The following is a 17,799-nucleotide window of genomic DNA, read 5'->3' on the forward strand; positions in this document are numbered from 1 at the left end:
TTTATTTTCTTGGGCTCCAAAATCACTGCAGATGGTGACTGCAGCCATAAAATTAAAAGACACTTACTCCTTGGAAGAAAAGCTATGACCAAGCTAGATAGCATATTAAAAAGCAGAGACATTACTTTGCCAACAAAGCTGTGTCTAGTCAAGGCTATGGTTTTTCCAGTAGTCATGTGTGGATGTGACAGTTGGAGTATGAAGAAAGCTGAGTACTGAACTGATGCTTTTGAACTGTGGTGTTGAAGAAGACTCTTGAGAGTCCCTTGGACTGCAAGGAGATCCAACCAGTCCATCCTAAAGGAGATCAGTCCTGGGTGTTCATTGGAAGGACTGATGCTGAAGCTGAAACTCCAATACTTTGGCTACCTGATGTGAAGAACTGACTCATTGGAAAAGACCCTGATGCTGGGAAAGATTGAAGGTGGGAGGAGAAGGGGACGATGGAAGATGAGACGGTTGGATGGCATCACCAACTGCATGGACATGAGTTTGAGCAAGCTCCGGGAGCTGTTGATAGACAGGGAGGCCTGGAGTACTGCAGTCCATGCGGTCTCAGAGTCAAACATGACTGAGCGACTGAACCGAACTGATACAATATCAGATAAATACATATATATGTAATTATAGAAATTATAGAAATATCAGAGTTTGTTCAGTTTTATTTTGATAACTATGAAATGGGCCACAAATTAACTCTTTATTAATTTCCAGTTGTAAAAAATCCATCCCCGCCCCCCACATATTCCTGCTCAGTTCTTCCAAAGTAACCTTTCAGTATCAAGTTAAGGTCAACATAAGAGTAGTAGTCAAAATGCTTTATGGAAATTTATATATAATCTACTAATATATTGGCAGAACAGAGATTAACAAGGAATGTGAATTAGAGTATGATTCACTAAAGGACATAAACTTTAATCCCTATTTCCTTTTTCACACCCCGGTTTATTTAGTATTTATTTTATCTTTCCAAGGGACAGAGAAACAACTAGACTTCTCTGGTGATGCATCATTAAAAAAATACAAAGAGACTAAAACCCAACTAAAATTATGATTTCTTGCAGATCAAAAGAAAAACCCCCAAATCAAGCAGTTTACCTGAAGTAAAAATTCTTTTAGTTAGAAATAAAAGTATTTACATGGTTCTCCCATTAAAACATCTCTACAGACATTATCCTCTTAGTGAAAACACTTCTGAGTGCACAAATCAAGCTAATATACATGCTAAAAAATGGATTTTCACTACCGCTAAAGCCTGACACAGGCCAGTTCAATCCTCTGTCCTTTCATGTAATGCAAAAGAATAGATCCTTAAGATAAAGGACATTAAATAACCAATAGAAAATAAAATGAAAAATAAAAACACCAATAGAGATTTTTATGATAGGAAAGAAGGCCAAATTTCTTTTTCAAGAAATTTGAATTTTATGAAATAAAATAAACATTTCATAGCAGGCTTGGAGGAACATTAACATCTCAGAATCGCATCTTAAAGACAAAAGAGTTGGAATTTTGCTGCGTTAAAATGTTTATGGATGGGTCTAGTTTGACAATTTAGCCTGTCGGATGTGACTTTCACAGTCTGTTGGCAGGTTGTAGGCAAGCCATCACACCTGTGACGCTGCGGTTGATTAATGAGTCTTTCAGCTCATTGCTACCATCTGAAGGAGGGCTATGGCCTTTCTGAGCTTCACTGGTTTATTCGCCTTAAACTGCAGTCCTGCTGAGGTATCTTCCATAAGAAAATCACACCTGGTTAAAGCTAATGAAAACTTCAATATGTCATTTTCTAGACAAGTCAAAAAGCATGTAAAACTAGACAAAAGATGTATTCAAGTAACATGAATGTAGTTTTGTCATAACCTGCCAATCCAAAAAGTCACATGAAAAAAGTTTTCCTATGACATATTTCAGGTTCGACTTTTAGAGTGGTAATTCTAAATTCTCTGTACTGTAAGAAGGCTTCTACAGCGCCAGCTCTTGTGCTACTTACTCTACCTATTTTCATCAGAACTAGGAAGGTTCTAGTTCCTGACCAGTTATCTATGTAGCTTTAATTGTCTATAGATGATCAACCCCATTGGGAAATTTTCAGGCCTTATTTCAAGACTCTTACCTTCAGTTGTTCTACTTGAAGTGTGTCTGGTATTCCATGACTTCTTCTTGAGTGCAAGGTAGCAATGCTACTGTTTTCCTCCTAATCTTGCTCTAGAGACTGAAAAGGCTTTTAAAACAAAACCACATAATGCCCTCCTTATACTCATGAAGTGTGAACTAGGGAAGAGGCAGGTCTACTGTGAAAACAATCTAGTATAAAACAAAACGGTGGGCAATTAAGGAAACATGGAAGACAAGAAGCTTTTTCTCAGGGTTTCATTCTTTAGCTTCATTTTTGAATCACTATGAATTTCCAAAACTTCAATAACATCTAAATAAATACTAAAATTTAGTTTAAAAGTGAATACTTATTACTCTTTAATCTAGATTTTGGACCAGCATTCTCTTCCACAGTTTACATATTTTATACAAAGTTTAGTTTTAATTGACAGAAAGACTAACAAAATTCTCAGTACTATCAATAAGTGGGCAGCTAAAAATCACAAGTTTCCATGCTGCCAGTCACCATTTTCTGACCTTTATTTTTATCACAATCACTGCTACTTCTCTAACTGCTTATTTGATGCCTGTATTAAGAATTAATGGAGTAAAAAATATTTAGTAGTATACTAATCTTGTAATGTGGTGATGTTTATTTGGAAGGAATGATTTTGGCTGATAAAAATATTGATTCCTTCAAGAACTTAACAATGTCAACAATGACTTTTTGTTGACATTCATGTAGTATTTGATTATTTCAACAAGTTTTCAAATTGTTGCATCAATTATTTCAATTTTGGCTGCAAAGTTAAATCACATGGAAAACTTTAAAATAATGTACCAATGAATGACTGTGCCTCTCCTAAAAAATTCTTTAGTTTTTTTTTTAATACTCTTCCCAAGTAACTCTATTAATAACATGTGTCCATGATTAAGTATCACTGAACTATATAATAATCCTCATGCTCATTTTGCTAATCTAAAAGTATAAAAAACTTAATCCTACGAAGGAAAAGAGATTTCTCAAACTAAGCTGGAAAATAAAATCATCAGTCTTTAGGATTCTTAGATCTATTATTTCAGTTTATAAGAAAATATGCTGGACCATGAGACAGAAATCCTGGGCTTAAGCTGGTATTCTGCTGCCAGTAGTTCCATGTCTTCAGTAAGGCCCTCAAGACAAATATTTTCTAAATTATAAAATGAGAAAGTTAAGATGTCTTCCAGCTTTCAAAGCCTGTTCTCAAATAATTCCCAAGGGTGTAGAGTGCTGTTCTTAAATATGAATCAGAGAATCATTTGATTGCATAAATAAAGTTCAGACTTAAGCCACAATGAACAAATGTGCATCACAAAAGTCATCACACTCCTCTCCTGTCTGTGGCAGACATTGCTAATTGATCTGAGCATTACAGAAAAAAAACCAAAAACCACTCTCCTGGAGTTTTCACTCATGATAAAACTATATTCTATTTGGGAGTTAAGTAGTTATGCACTGTTGAAGGAGTACAGGACAAGTACCTCAAAGTACGCTGCTTTGGTGTGTTGATCATTTTGAGCTGAATACATCTGAAACACAGCCCGTGCAGGGAGAGGAATTTTCCAAACTCTCCTGTCTCAAGACAGATTCTCTAAAAGGAACTCAATTGCCATCAATCCCCTTCCCAGATGTATCATTAATTAACCTGGGAATACTGACTCTTCTTATGGGAGGGAGGAGATTAGAGGTCAACACCACACCCAGACTATCCGGGTTTGTCTGATGATGTCACAAACTATCATGTTGTTGTTTAGCCCCTAAATTGTGTCTCTTTGTGACCCCATGGACTGTAGCCTGCCAGGCTTCTCTGTCCATGGGTTTTCCCAGGCAAGAATACTGGAATGGGTTGCCATTTCTTCCTCCTGGGGATCTTCCAAACCCAGGGATCGAATTTGCGTCTCTAGTGTCTCCTGCATTGGCAGGTGGAATCTTTACCCCTGTGCCACCTGGGAAGCCACACAAACTATCACATTTCACAGTATTCTTCTAAAAACTGGTTCTTCTTTCCTAAAAATCTTTTACTCTCCCATAAGTGGCCTACATTCCTTCTCCCCTTCATCTATTAAGATGACATGTAAGTTCTCAAATCTCACCATTTTGGAGGGTATGCACTTTTTCTCCCTGGCAATACACCTGTGCACATAATATTAAAGAAAAACAAATTTGTGAACCTTCTTCCCTACTAATCTGTCTTTCTCTATTTATTCTATAGACCTAGCTATCAAACCTAGGAGAGAAGAGGGAAAGTATTTCTCCATCTCCCTTGTTTTCTTTAAAGAGATGATGTAAACAGAGTAGTCAGCAGAGGACCAAAAATGTCCAGAAAGTATAAAAACTTGTTAGCACATTCAGAAACAAGGAAACCTGACTCACAATATGTGCTTTAGGTCTTAATGGCAGGCACAGCCCCATGGAGAGATGGTTCACTCCTACTCATCAAAAAGAATTTTTTTTTGTCATAACCTGGCTTCTGATGCCAATTTACCTTGAGGGAGAGAATGAATAGATCTGCTTCAAGTCGTATTTTTCAATGTAAAATTGGTAAGACGGAGCTCTAGTTTTACACAAGTTTCTAATGAGTTTGGTTACTGTGGGTCAATATTTCTACGAAACCACATTACCAGACTTTCAAAGCTGAAAACCAGATCATAGACTAGGATAGAAACACCTCTAAAATCATGTCCTGCCCAAAGGGTCAACTGGTCCTCTAGTGAGGCATTCAGTGAGAAAAACACAAATATAGAGGAAATAAATAGTTTCCAAAAGAAGTATTTTCTTATATAAACTAAGAAAAAGGAAGCTTAAAAATGTGCCAAAACCTTCCCATTTTTGCAGGCTTTTCCCCCCCATATTTATAAACAGTAACTTATAAAATGTTGCACTGATGCGGTAAGATGAGAAATGGTGCTCTCTGAGGGCAGGACCCCCATCCCATCCAGCCCTAGATGCCATCTCTCATGATAAATCCTTTACCAGAAGACAGACTAGTCACACCATCTGCTGCCTCCAGGGAGATAAGTTGCACATTTCAAAGTATGGCAATATTCCACTATAGCATAATGAAGAAAATGAAAAACATATTAGCAACACTGAACACTTTGGGGAAATTTCATTTTCAAATTGTGTGCTGTTTTGCCTTTAAAGAAGTAAAATTATTAAATAAAATGTGTGAGAGGAAGCAAATATTCCTCCTTGTAGCAAAATTACGAATGCTTTTACTTTGTGAAAAATAACATTATTTCCAACAAATGCATTAAAGTCACACATTTCATCCACATTCTTGGAGTCGTTATGAACAAGCATCTATCACCGACATGCACGTCCTTTTGCTAAAATCAAATGTCAATCCTAAATTCCCTGTTAGATTATTTGCTAGGTGAGAAAAAGTAAGCACTTAATTAGGAAACGATTCCACTTAGCTTCTCCCTCAGAAACTCCTTGGGGTCTAGAGATGTGGTTTGAGTCCATCTCGCACCAGCTAGTTCAGAGCAGTAAACATGAGCGTGCAGACCAGATAGCATCACGACCTCTCCCGGGCATTCCCACCACTGTCAGGGAACTTTTACGGTTCAGAGAGAAACGAGTACGGAAGAACAGACTGTCCAGCTCCAGAACAAGCTGCAGGTACACTGAGATTAAGGGCAACACCAATCAGGGGCACTTCTCCTACTTGGCCAAGGCCAGAATTAAACTAGCACGTCTCATCTGAAGAGTCATCAATCACGCACCAAGAGTGCCCTCACCAAAGTACATCCCATCCAAGCTGTATAAATACAAGGCCAATAGAATTTTAGTGACATACTACAAGGCCATTTGATCTATGAATTACACTGGCCCCAGCAATTGCTTACACATGCCTGAAAACTTCAGGGTCAGATGAGACCAAGGATTCAAAAAAAAAAAAAAAAAAGAATCTGTAATTCCTTCAATATTTCCCAGTTATGGGCCAAAGTATGGGCTTCCCTGGTGGCTCATTGGTAAAGAATCTGCCTGCCAATTCAAGAGTCGTGGTTTTGATCCCTGGTAGAGAAGATGCCCTGGAGAAGGGAATGGCTACCCACTCTAGCGTTCTTGCCTGGGAAATCCCACAGAGGAGCCTGGCAGGCCCCAGTCTATGGGGTCACAAATTGCTGGACACGACTTAGCAGTTGAGCAGGTATATGTGGGCCAAAGTAGGACAGGTGCCCGCCTTTCCCTACCACCGCTCCCTCAGTTCAGGCTCTGATTTTGTCCTAAGCAGTCTAACCTTGATTCGCTGTGCCTATATGTTACAAATGGAAGTGATTCAAAAGGTAAAAATTCAGTGAAGAGACTGATAGCCAAAATAAGAAGGATGACCACTGTTCACCTTGGGTCCCTGGTTGACCCAGGTGATGACCATGCAGCTCAAGTATCACCGTATCCTGGGTGGATTTCCTGACGGCTTCTGCATTCAGTGGAGTGAGCGTTCCCTTCCCCTGACACCTGCCACTGCACTTGTGTGAACCTCTGTTGTACCCATAGCCACTGATTTTTCAGTCTGTCCCCTCTAGTAGATTCTGAGTTCCTTGACAACTGGGGCTGTTGTCTGGCTTATTTCTTCATCTGCTGTGCCTAGTGAATATTTGACGGATGGATAAATGAACAAACAGTCACAGGTCCATCTATTTCCTCAAAGTCTTGCTGGACAGAATAATGAGATAGAAGTATTCTTATAATCAACACAGCGGTTTTTGTGGGTTATATAATTCTTTACTTTCATCTGCTAGCAAATATATTCTCTGTATAAGAAAATAGCAAGAGCCCAAACTGCCGTTTATACAAAGTTATCGATTTCCAGGGAGTCCTAACTCTTTAAGTCCTTTACAGGTCTGACTAGCTGAAATGGACAAGTGGATATTCATCCCTAGCTCGGGCTGAGCCAGATGAACAGGTGTGGGAAAGACATAATTCTGATGAAAGAACTTTCTTGGCATATGAGACAGGCAAACAACAACAAAACTTTAACCAGCTTACTGACTTCTTGGCAAATCTGCTCAGCCCAGATCAATTCTTTTGTACCCTAGGACTCTGACTATTAATAGCTTTTAATTCATTAACCTAGAATTGTCAATTATTTGACAATAAGAGATCCACCAGCTTTCAGGTTGGTTGTTAAATCCCACATGTCTTTGTGACTTTAGAAAACTTTTTTTTTTTTTTACAGAAAACTGGAATATTTTAATCTATTATTTTTCTAAATTGTAGCATTTAGACATCTTTTAAAATTCCTGGTAATTTTTTTTTCTTTTAAAATTCTATTCAGAATGATGACTTAATGCTCAAAGGATATTTTAAGGTTTAAATGAAAATAAAAGAGGACAGATTTGTTAACTTGAGTGAGTGGAACTATGCAAAGTGAGGGTGAATAAGCAATCAGTTAACTTTTACTTTATACAACATTTGTATTGTGTGACTTCTAATGAGCATATATTTAACTGAAAACAGTTTAGTAAAATGTTTAATAAATGAGTTAACAAAGCCTCTTTTTCCTGGTGATCCTTTACTTACCACAGTACGGTCTAAAAACAAAAGGAAAATCCATTCCGAAACAGGAAATTTAGACTGGAAGCCAAAAGGCATGACCTGCATAGTCTTATGCTTTCATACTGTGTGCTTTATTGGACGTGTGTCAGGTGGGAGCTCGAGATGCCCGCTGTCCGAGTGCTGACAAGAATATCTAGGGAGACAGCTGACCAAAAATATTGGCGACCATCACAACGTATCACATACTGAACATCAACAAGTTTAACCATTTGTAAATGCCGGAGGATTACTGAGAACCACAGACTGGAGAGGGCTTTGATGGCAGGTCTGAGCTGGTTTTCGAAGGGCAGACTTGGAGGATGATGGTCAAGGGAAGCGGAGGGGATAAACCTGGGCAAAAGTGTAGCCGTCATTAACATGAGATGTGCTTGGCTTCTGAACAGACATCCTTGTTCTCCAAGCACATGGGTTGCCTCGCCTGGAGCCTCCACTCCATCAGTGACGGGAGGTGAACCTTAATCCTGGTCAGGAAGTGATGAGTCTCTGTCTCTGAGGGCGGATGTCATATCAATTTCATCATGGATGCTGACACCTTCAGCACAGACCCCATGGCTACATCCTGATTTCTGAGTAACTCAAAATCCACAGCTGAACACAGGACTTTGTGCACGGCAGGTTTTTAATGTTATTGAATTAATGTCAAATATTGGCCTTTTTGAGCCACACCTTCCCTGCCTTTGGCCCATGAACAGTCAGACATCAACTTTCTGAACTCATCCTTTGCCTTGAACCCAGATCATGCATCACATAGCCAGCAACTAATAAAAAGTGCTCTGGACGTCTCTTATCTCATCACGGCCTTTTCTCCTTGGTCCTCCCTGCCTCTACTTTGCAATTATCCGGATGCTTGTCTGGGCTATGTCTTACAATTTTATCCTGGCCCCTTACAGCCTACTCTGTTCTGCCCAAAGAGGACCAAATGATAGCTAAAAACAAGAACAGTTAATATTCATAGGACATTTCCTATTGTTTCAGGCTTTGTACTAAATACTTACTAGAGGTTAACCTTTCGGTCTGCCCACTCAATAAGAAAAGTGCTGCTAAAATCTACTTATACAAACAAGAAAAAGGAGGCTTAGATAAAGTGGCAGAGGAAGATTTTGAACCACAGGTTGTCATGCAATGATTAAAGGAACAGTGGGCTCTGCTATAAATGAGGCTTTTGGTAAGTGGGAGGCCTGGATGACAGAAGCCTTGACACTGGGGCTTAGAGGAGTTTCGGGCAATGTGAAGACAACGTAAATTTGAAGTAGACAAGTAGCAGGAAAAAAAAAGATGCTGAAAAACTTCTGTATTTCACTCTATTTCTTATCCCTTTGACTATCTGGTAATTTGTAAAACAAGTTTGCCTATATCTTTTTATTCTACCTTTCGTCTATGTACATTAGACGTAATCTACACACTCATGGCAATATAACATGGAAAAAGGAAACAAAGCAAAAATCTGAAGCAATGGCTAAATTGTGCTGCATTAATCTGATATAATGCTAGTGACCCTATTGATTGTAGCCCGCCAGGCTCCTCTGTCCATGGAAGGCTCCAAGCAAGAATACTGGAGTGGGTAGCTATTCCTTTATCCAGGGGATCTTCCTGATCCAGGGATCGAACCCAGATCTCCTGCACTGAAGGCAGAATCTATACTGTCTGAGTCACCACGGAAGCCCCCATTAAAAATAAAAATCAATGAATGACAAAGATAGTTTTGTGAAGAATTTAGAACCTACAACTTTAAATGGATTCCTTTCTCATTGTGACTGGAAAAAGGAAGTGTGTTGTGAAGATAGAAAAAGGACTTGGAAAAATGAAGGGCTGAATCTGGGTGGTGAGCTTAGATTATAAACATACCATTTCTGTATTTTAAAATGTTAATGTTCTTTTCAATTGTTTTTAATAATAAAGGAAGTTTAAGGAAAAAAACATATTAAGGCAGCAGACATAAATGGATAAAAAGTGAAGACAGGACATCTAGGGATCAGGAGATGAGGGCACTGGATTTTGAGCAGACGAGCATTAAGAGAAAAAAGCAGTGGCTGTAAGAAAAGTTCAGAGGGAAAACTTGGGGGCATGTGTTGTGTGACGGAATACAGATGAGAGGAGATGGAAATATTGCAAAGTAACTCAAGGTTTCTAAGCTGAGGGCAGGGAAAAAAAGTTAGTTCGATGGATAGAAATCGCCCAACTCTAAAGAGGAATTTACCTGATGAAGATAATTATGATGTTAGGACTTCTTTATAATATGAGAATTACTACATTAAAATATCCTTACAGTGAAAAAACCGAGTGTATGTGATCTGGCCTCTTACTGAACAATTAGAACTGGAGCTACAGATGAATTGGTGCCATAGATTTAGAGTTTCATACTGGTGGCCCTACTCCATTCTGATGACATGTCGTTTAGCTAGTGAAAGTGAAAGTCGCTCAGTCCTGTCTGACTCTTTGCGACCCCTGGGACTATCCAGTCCGTGGAATTCTCCAGGCCAGAATACTGGAGTGGGTAGCCTTTCCCTTCTCCAGGGGATCTTCCCAATCCAGGGATCGAACCCAGGTCTCCCGCATTGCAGGTGGATTCTTCACCAACTGAGCTACGAGGGAAGCCCATTATTTAGCTAACACAACATTAAAAAAAAAAAAAAAAAGAATTTGGGTATTTTTATCTAGGTAGGCTCTCACTTCCCCGTATTGTATTACCTTGCCTTTACTTTTTTGTATTATTTGCACAGCCCCTGAAGGTATCTGATCTTGGTACCTGAGATAATCCCTTAAAGTCATAGAAATGAATGACTTAGTTGCAAAAAAAAGAGGTGGGAAGGATATAGAGAGTTGGAGAATGAGGAGGTAACGGCTAAGAAGCCTCTACTAGTATCTGAGGAAGAATAAGTCAGAACACCTGTCTTTACAGTAATTCCAGAAAGGGATATAGATGTAACTGGGGATGGGAGCCAAGAGAATAATCAATAATAGGAAAAAAAATCTTTGAATCTGAAGGAGATCACAATATTGAAGGTGCTATGAGAAACCAAAGACTCACACACTGACACAATCTCATTTCAGAATGACCAGGGGTAGTTGGTGAGGAGGAGTTACTTAATAACAGCAAGAAAGCATTGACATGTCAGCGATATGAAAAAGAGAACTGATCAGCCATCAGATTTCTTGTAGGCAGTATAAAATACAGAAGGATATCGTTTATTTATAAAGTCAAACATAACTGTACCATCCAACCCAGCACTCCCACGCTTAGGTATTGTCCAAGTGAAATAAAAAACCTATATTCATGCAAAACCTGTACATGAATAGTTAGCGAGGCTTTATTCACAATCACCAAATACTGGAAACAACCCAAAGCTCCTTTTAACAGGTAAGCTGATCAACAGACAGTGCTACCTTCAGGCAATGGACTGCTATCTAGAGGAAGAACAAGCAAGCAGAAGAATCTCAAAGGCATGATGCCAAGAAGCCAGATTGAAAAGGTGACGCACTGTATAAATCTCTTAAAAGACAAGCTTGAAAGAAAAAAAAAAAAAAACAAACCAACCATAGAGACCAGAGCAGATCAGTGGTTACCAGATATTGGGATAGGGAGGAACTAAAACTGGAAGGGGTCAGCACAAAGGAATTTTTTGAGAAATGGGATTTTCTGTATTTTGATTGTGCTATTAAATAACTTCATGCATTTGTCAAAACCCAGCATTGTACACCAAAAAGAGTGAACTTTATACTTTATGTAAAATTTTTAAAATAAAAAAAATACAAACTGATTTTAAAATACAGGCTCTATTATATCACATAAAGGTGAGCAGTAGAAGAACTAAAGTGAAAATTTTATTAGCAGAGCTTGAAGGGAAGGGGAGGAGGTAGTATAAGTTAAATCCTCTATAGCAAGGAGCCCATACATATTAATTTTAAGCTGAAATTAAAAAAATTAGCGGTGTAACCTGTCACTTAGATTTATTAATCAAAAGAAATAAAACCAGAAATAGTTTAAGTGGCTGCAAGTACAGTGGAACCCGTGTGATTGAGGAGCTGGGGAGAGGAGAGGACCTTTCAAATGTTATATCTTAACTTCCTGGACCATTTGAAATCACATACGTGTATTGCTTATAGTTTATTACAAAATAAAGTTCAAACTTATATTAATATAAATATTGTGGGTGCAAAAAACATCTTGATTTAATTTTTTCACCAGATCGTGTATTATGGAAAAATACAATTCAGAGTTACACCCCGAAGGTACTTACAGGTGAGATTTTCATTTACAGTATAAGGAAGCACTATTGGTATCCAGACTAATTTCACATACAACACATTACAAGCATATTATAATAATGTTAATATAGTGATATAAAATATCATATAAAGTGAACAATTCTATTAGCTGTTCAGATTTGTTCTTATACTATTTAATTGTGTTTAATAGAGATCTCAACTTCTCTCATAATTATGTCATAATAAAAATATCTTCAAAGAGATAATTTCCTCTCTTTATATGTTGATATAGCAACAAAATAAACAGAGATCTTCAGCGATAACCAATAAGCCCGAAAGCAGTCAATGTTCTTTTCATCTACGGCCAAACTGAATCAATGGGCCTATGACAGCTACTCCTGGTGGAAACTATGCTGAAACTTTTTGCAGGAAAACATCACAGAGGCTTTGGGGTCTGAACAGAATTTGACAGGGGAGAGATTTAAAGAATAGTTATTGAAAAAAGAATTTACTCCATTCAAGCAAGTTTTTAATAGCTTTTGATCCGTTGCAAGAACCCCAAAGTGCCAGTATGTGAATGCATAATTAGGTAGGAGAAAATTCATTACAAAGTGAATTTTGGTTCAACTTGACAAGCAAAAAATTCTCCCATGGCTGCTTTTGAGAAAATTATTATACCTTCCTTTCATCAAAATGTTGCCAATTCTGCATTTCTGTCAATAGCATTTAACGTATTTATTCAGGTTGTCTGTTTTCTACCTCGTTGAAGTAATAGAGAGCTTTATTTAAATCTCATCCTTGTTAACTTACATAATACACACACACACCATCTCTCCGCATGTAACAGAGTCACTCTTGGCATCCCCACTGTGGAAGCCATGCAAATGCGCCACTCTCGTCTCCTGCTGCAGCCAGCATGGGAAGCGAGGGCCCTCGCGGTCACTTCTCTGCATCTGCCGTGGCATCTGTGCTCAGGCCATGCCTCTCCCAAGCGGGTCTCAGTCCGTGTCTGACCACAGCGGGTTTATACCACCAGCCCATTCCTGCACGACATGGGGCTCCTCCACTGTGTGACTTAAGCTCAAGGAGTCCTCCTCGGCCTTGTCAACACTTTCCGAGAGCCACTCTGTTATCTGAGGCTCTTGCAACTTAATCTTCCCCCTGCCCTCCCTCCTTTCACAGGTATCAGATCAGCAACTGGGTTTCCTCCTCTTTATTTTTCCTGTTAAACCTCATGGGCCTCTAATCCCTGCTTGGAGGATTTGAACTGACATACTCAATCTGAAGAAATGATATGCATGGCACCTTTCTATAAATACCTAGGCCACACTGTCTTCCAAGAGAAAGTATCATGGCTATTTTTATGCATATTAGGAATAGATTCAGCTGGGACCCCAAGATTCCTTGGGAATGTCTTTTATATCAGTGACATATAATCTCCTCAGTCTCGAGCAGTAGTCTCTCATCTGGTCTTCCTTCTTTTAAATTATCCTGCCCCTCCACCCCATTTATTATTAATGTCCTAAAGGAGCTTTGTTTCCTATCGCTCCTTTACTTACGGGCTTTGATGATTCCTTCAAGTCCAGTGGTTAAAGTCCAACTTTCTCAGATCTCGGACCCTCTACAACCTAAATGCAGTCAACTTACTTCTCAAGTTTTAATTAGAAGAGGGCTTTCTTCCTCCAAAGCTAGAGACAAGAAGCAAAGGATTGGCGATAACTTAAACAAAACCAAAGTTTAGGAAGAAAAGCTGGGAGATTCATTTCAGATTATTTTATTTTTCCTGATAAATAAGTGATGGCGGGGCAGTTGCTGAGAGGGATGTAAGAGTTGAAGAGGGGAGATAAGTATTGTGATAACCAAAGTGGAAATTCCCAATGAACTAAAAATATTGTGGAGTAGCACTCAAGACACCCTTCGACATTTGACATTTGAAGGAGTTAACATAAGCAAGGGCTTCCCTGATAGCTCAGTTGGTAAAGGGTCTGCCTGCAATGCAGGAGACCCAGGTTTGATTCCTGGGTCGGGAAGATCCACTGGAGAAGGGATAGGCTATCCACTCCAGTATTCTTGGGCTTCCCTGTAGTTCAGCTAGTAAAGAATCCACCGCACTGTGGGAGACCTTGGTTCAATCCCTGGGTAAGGAAGATCCCCTGGCAAAGGGAAAGACTATCCACTTCAGTATTCTGGCCTGGAGAATTTCATGGACATAAGCAGAACTCTAGAAAATTAATAGAAGTGGTTAAGAATGTGGAGCATGAGCCAGAATCTCATACCTGTGTGCCTTAGATTCCTTATCAGGATAATAATGGTAACATAGTACCTCCTTTATAAGGTTATCCTAAGGATTTATAACTAAATGTCTATGTAATTTACTTAAACTACATCAGCCATGTGGCAAGAGCCTTCTGTTTGCTATCTTCACTATCACCAGTACTTGTACAGTGAATATAGAAGTAGTAAAAAAAAAAAAACAACAGCACATTTTGACCTACAGGTACAAATCTGCAGTTATGAGACTAGTGTACCTCATGGTAATTATAGTTAATACTACTCTATTATATACTTGAAAGTTGCTGAGTAGATCTGACATATTCTCACCACAAAAAAAGAAATGGTAATTATGTGAGGTAGCAGAGGTGTTAGTTAGCACTGTGATCGTAACCATTCTGCAATATATAAGTGTACCAAATCAACACCCTGTACACCTTATTAAACTTACACAGTGCTACGTGTCAACAACATCTCAATAAAGCTAGAAGAAACTGACCAGGAATAGGGGGCAGTATTGTAGATAAAGTACCAGATGCAGAATCAGAAGCCTTCATTTTGCCTTCCAGGTGCTAGTTAATGTCTGTGATCTTGGGCACGTCATTTTGGACCCTCATTACATAGTTGCAATGAGAATCAAAGGGCACGATGTCTGCGAAAGTACTATATACGTACATACAAGTTACCACTCAGGAAACAATGCACATTGATGGGTTTGTTTGATTCACGTACCAAAGCCCTAAGTCCAGAAAACGCGGAGGATCAGAACGTCAAATTTAGGTGTCGCAAAGACACTGTAGACAACCTCTGCCCAAAAAAACATGCTGCTTCAGGAATTCAAAATGGAAGGGAAGCCTGCTCCTGTTAGGGAAGATGGGGATGGTAGGCAGAGTCAGAGTTCGAGGTATGTGAGTGGAGGTGGGAAAGAAAGGGTTTTCCAGGGAGTGAGAGCTTGGGGGAAAAAAAAAAAAAACCCACATAGGAATGCCATGGCGTATGCGATGGTTGTAATGGCTCAGAGGTGTGTATTCGTAAAATCAGCTTCCTCTTTCCCTTAAACCCACCTCTCCATAACCGGGCAGCCGGCTGCTGCGTCAGGAATTTACTGCTGTGAGCATCTATAAACACTGTTCTAACGGCAGCGCCGCCTGAGAACAGTCATCGGAGAGTGCGGTGTGTGTTGTTCAAGGCCAGAGGCCGTATTTCCTGCTCTCTACACACCACAGGGCACATACAGCGCAATCCAACACAGCTGAGAAGCACTCCGACAATTATTATTATTAAAAGCAAGCAGTCAACTCCACAGATCCGTGGCTCTTTGAAAACGTGTTTTCTAATCTCTGTTTCCTCTCAGATGTACGGTTATTGTCCACCTGGAAAGGCCTCCCAGTGATGGCCAGAAATCTGCCGCCACCACCCCTTCTGCTGTTTCTGCCACCCCATCTAATTGTGTTTGCTCAACTCGAAGCCAAACTCATATGCAGTATATTTAGATGGTTAAAATAGCATAGCGTTCCACTGTCTTCACAGGTTATTTTCGACACCACAGTTCTTGGGAATTAGTTTGGAATAAATAAGGTAAAGAGAAAAGAAGCAACATAAATTTGTTCCAGTGGCAAAGAAAACAATATCACAATGGCAATCTGGAGATTCGCCATGAAGGGAGGAATATAGAGTGTTCCTTTTGGTGAGCTCTCCTGCAAATGTAATCACCATCTCATTCGACAGTCTGGATTTATTTTAAAGTGGCTGAGAAAGAAAGCAGGAAAGTAACAGTAAGAAACTGTGAAAAGCACCTTTATTATTTCAAAAGATCAATGTACAATCACTGTACTTAGTCTTATATGGCATTAAAGGTAAAGGTGTAGAACTGATATATGTGTTGATTTTCTTAACCTCTACGGAGTCTTTATTTTCCACAATGGCAAACCTTCTAAGTTGAAAAACATATATCATCATACATATTCAGGATCTCTCTTCTGAGGTTTCAGCTTCTACCTATTTCTTTAAATGCCTTGAAAATCACAAATTTACAAAGGCTTGGTTGGATATTTTTGTCAGCTAAGTCCATCTTACAGTTTTCAATATGACTATCATTTAACAGATACAGACCTACCACCCCAAAATTAAAAGACTTTTGAATCTGAATCGTGGGGTAAAGAACAGACTTTGATGCTAAAGAGGTTATGGCTTGAATTGGATCAATTAATTAAAGAAAGACCAGTGTTCTGTGCTTTTAATCTGAGCTGAACCTCACAGAAAAAAACCAGGCATTTTAAACATACAAAGCTTAATTAACCTGCTTTTCATCCAAATGAATGAATATGCACGTAGATAATTTTTTACTTGAGATTTTGCAGGATACACTTCGTACTCCAACATGCCTATTGATCTAACACCACCTTTAGAGAATACCTACTCTGTATTCATCTGTCAAGGGCTGACTTTTTCTCTGCATTCTTATTCCTCATTTGCTCGTTAATTAATTCAACAGATATTACTCAGAGCCTGCTATGTGCCCAAGGGCTATTCTAGGCCCTGAAGACACAGCTGGAGTTAAGACAGAGAAGGCCCTATTCTCATGGATTTTACTTTCCACTCCAGAGGCAGGGAGGGGTAGGGGGAGGTGGGGGTGAGTAGGAGTAAGTGACAACAAACAGGAACTATGATTTCCAACGGTGAAAACTCAATTGAGAAACCAAGGTAATATAGACTTGGAGGATCACGTTAGACAGGTGATAAGCCAAGAGCTCTCTGAGGAGGTAACACAAGCCCAGACAGACAAGACGGCACCAGCCATGGAAGTTGCCGAGAGAATTTCAAGTACCAAGACCCTAAAACAGGGAAGAGCTGGGAGAATCCAAAGGGCAGGAAAGGCAATGAACGTTGAACATCATGAATTGTAGAGACCTGTTTTGAGATGAGGGCTGAGAGTGAGCAGAAGGCCATTCCTGGACAAGGACTCAGGCAGCCAGCCACTTCAGGATTTTTTCTGATGCTGGAGTCAGCACAGAATCAGCTTGTGGAACAAAGGTCAGTGTTGTCTCAGATACACATATTATTGGCACCACCGTATCTCCTCTTTCATGCACCTGAACTGTTCCTTCAGGGCGCACCCCTTGAGTCTTTACCCCCATGAGCCTCACGTGGTCCTAGACCCTCTTCCTCACTCACGTTTTCACTGTGTTTCTTACAGACCCATGGGCCTGCTGCCCGGCCTCTGATCTGACACTTGTTCATGATTGGCCTAGGCCTGGAGTATGCATAACCTCCATGGACATAACCTCAGGTATAACCTGTCTGTACCACCTCCCACCTCCCTACTAACAACTCCCTACTAATCCCAAATGACCTTCACTGTTGCCTGACCTGGCCAGACACCAACACCGCTTTGTTCCAATGCTACTACTTTTTTCAGTATCTGTGGTCTTTCCAACTTTCAGAACCAATGTACATCTTCCTTTAACATTCTCTTGATTGTGGAAACAGTGGCTGACTTTATTTTTTGGGGGGGGCTCCAAAATCACTGCAGATGGTGACTGCAGCCATGAACTTAAAAGATGCTTACTGCTTGGAAGGAAAGTTATGACCAACCTAGACAGCATATTAAAAAGCAGACA

General features: G+C 39.6%; 1 protein-coding gene across 7 annotated transcripts in view; it reads right to left on the minus strand.

Annotated features, from left to right (window-relative positions):
• Positions 1–17,799, minus strand: part of KIAA0825 (KIAA0825 ortholog) — a 416,740-nt gene that overhangs the window by 166,017 nt on the left and 232,924 nt on the right. The window contains exon 21 of one of the 7 annotated variants that reach the window (XM_043913606.1): positions 7,504–8,032. The exons of 5 other annotated variants lie outside the window; for them this stretch is intronic. In XM_043913606.1, the coding sequence (XP_043769541.1) occupies positions 7,774–8,032 (259 nt within the window). In that variant the 3' untranslated portion in view covers positions 7,504–7,773. Of the gene's footprint in view, positions 1–7,503; positions 8,033–8,091; positions 8,192–17,799 lie in introns of those variants that run through there. One more of the 7 variants, XM_043913609.1, reaches the window with a different exon arrangement.

The sequence above is a fragment of the Cervus elaphus genome, chromosome 9 (genome assembly GCF_910594005.1).
Source record: "Cervus elaphus chromosome 9, mCerEla1.1, whole genome shotgun sequence".
NCBI lineage: Eukaryota > Metazoa > Chordata > Mammalia > Artiodactyla > Cervidae > Cervus > Cervus elaphus.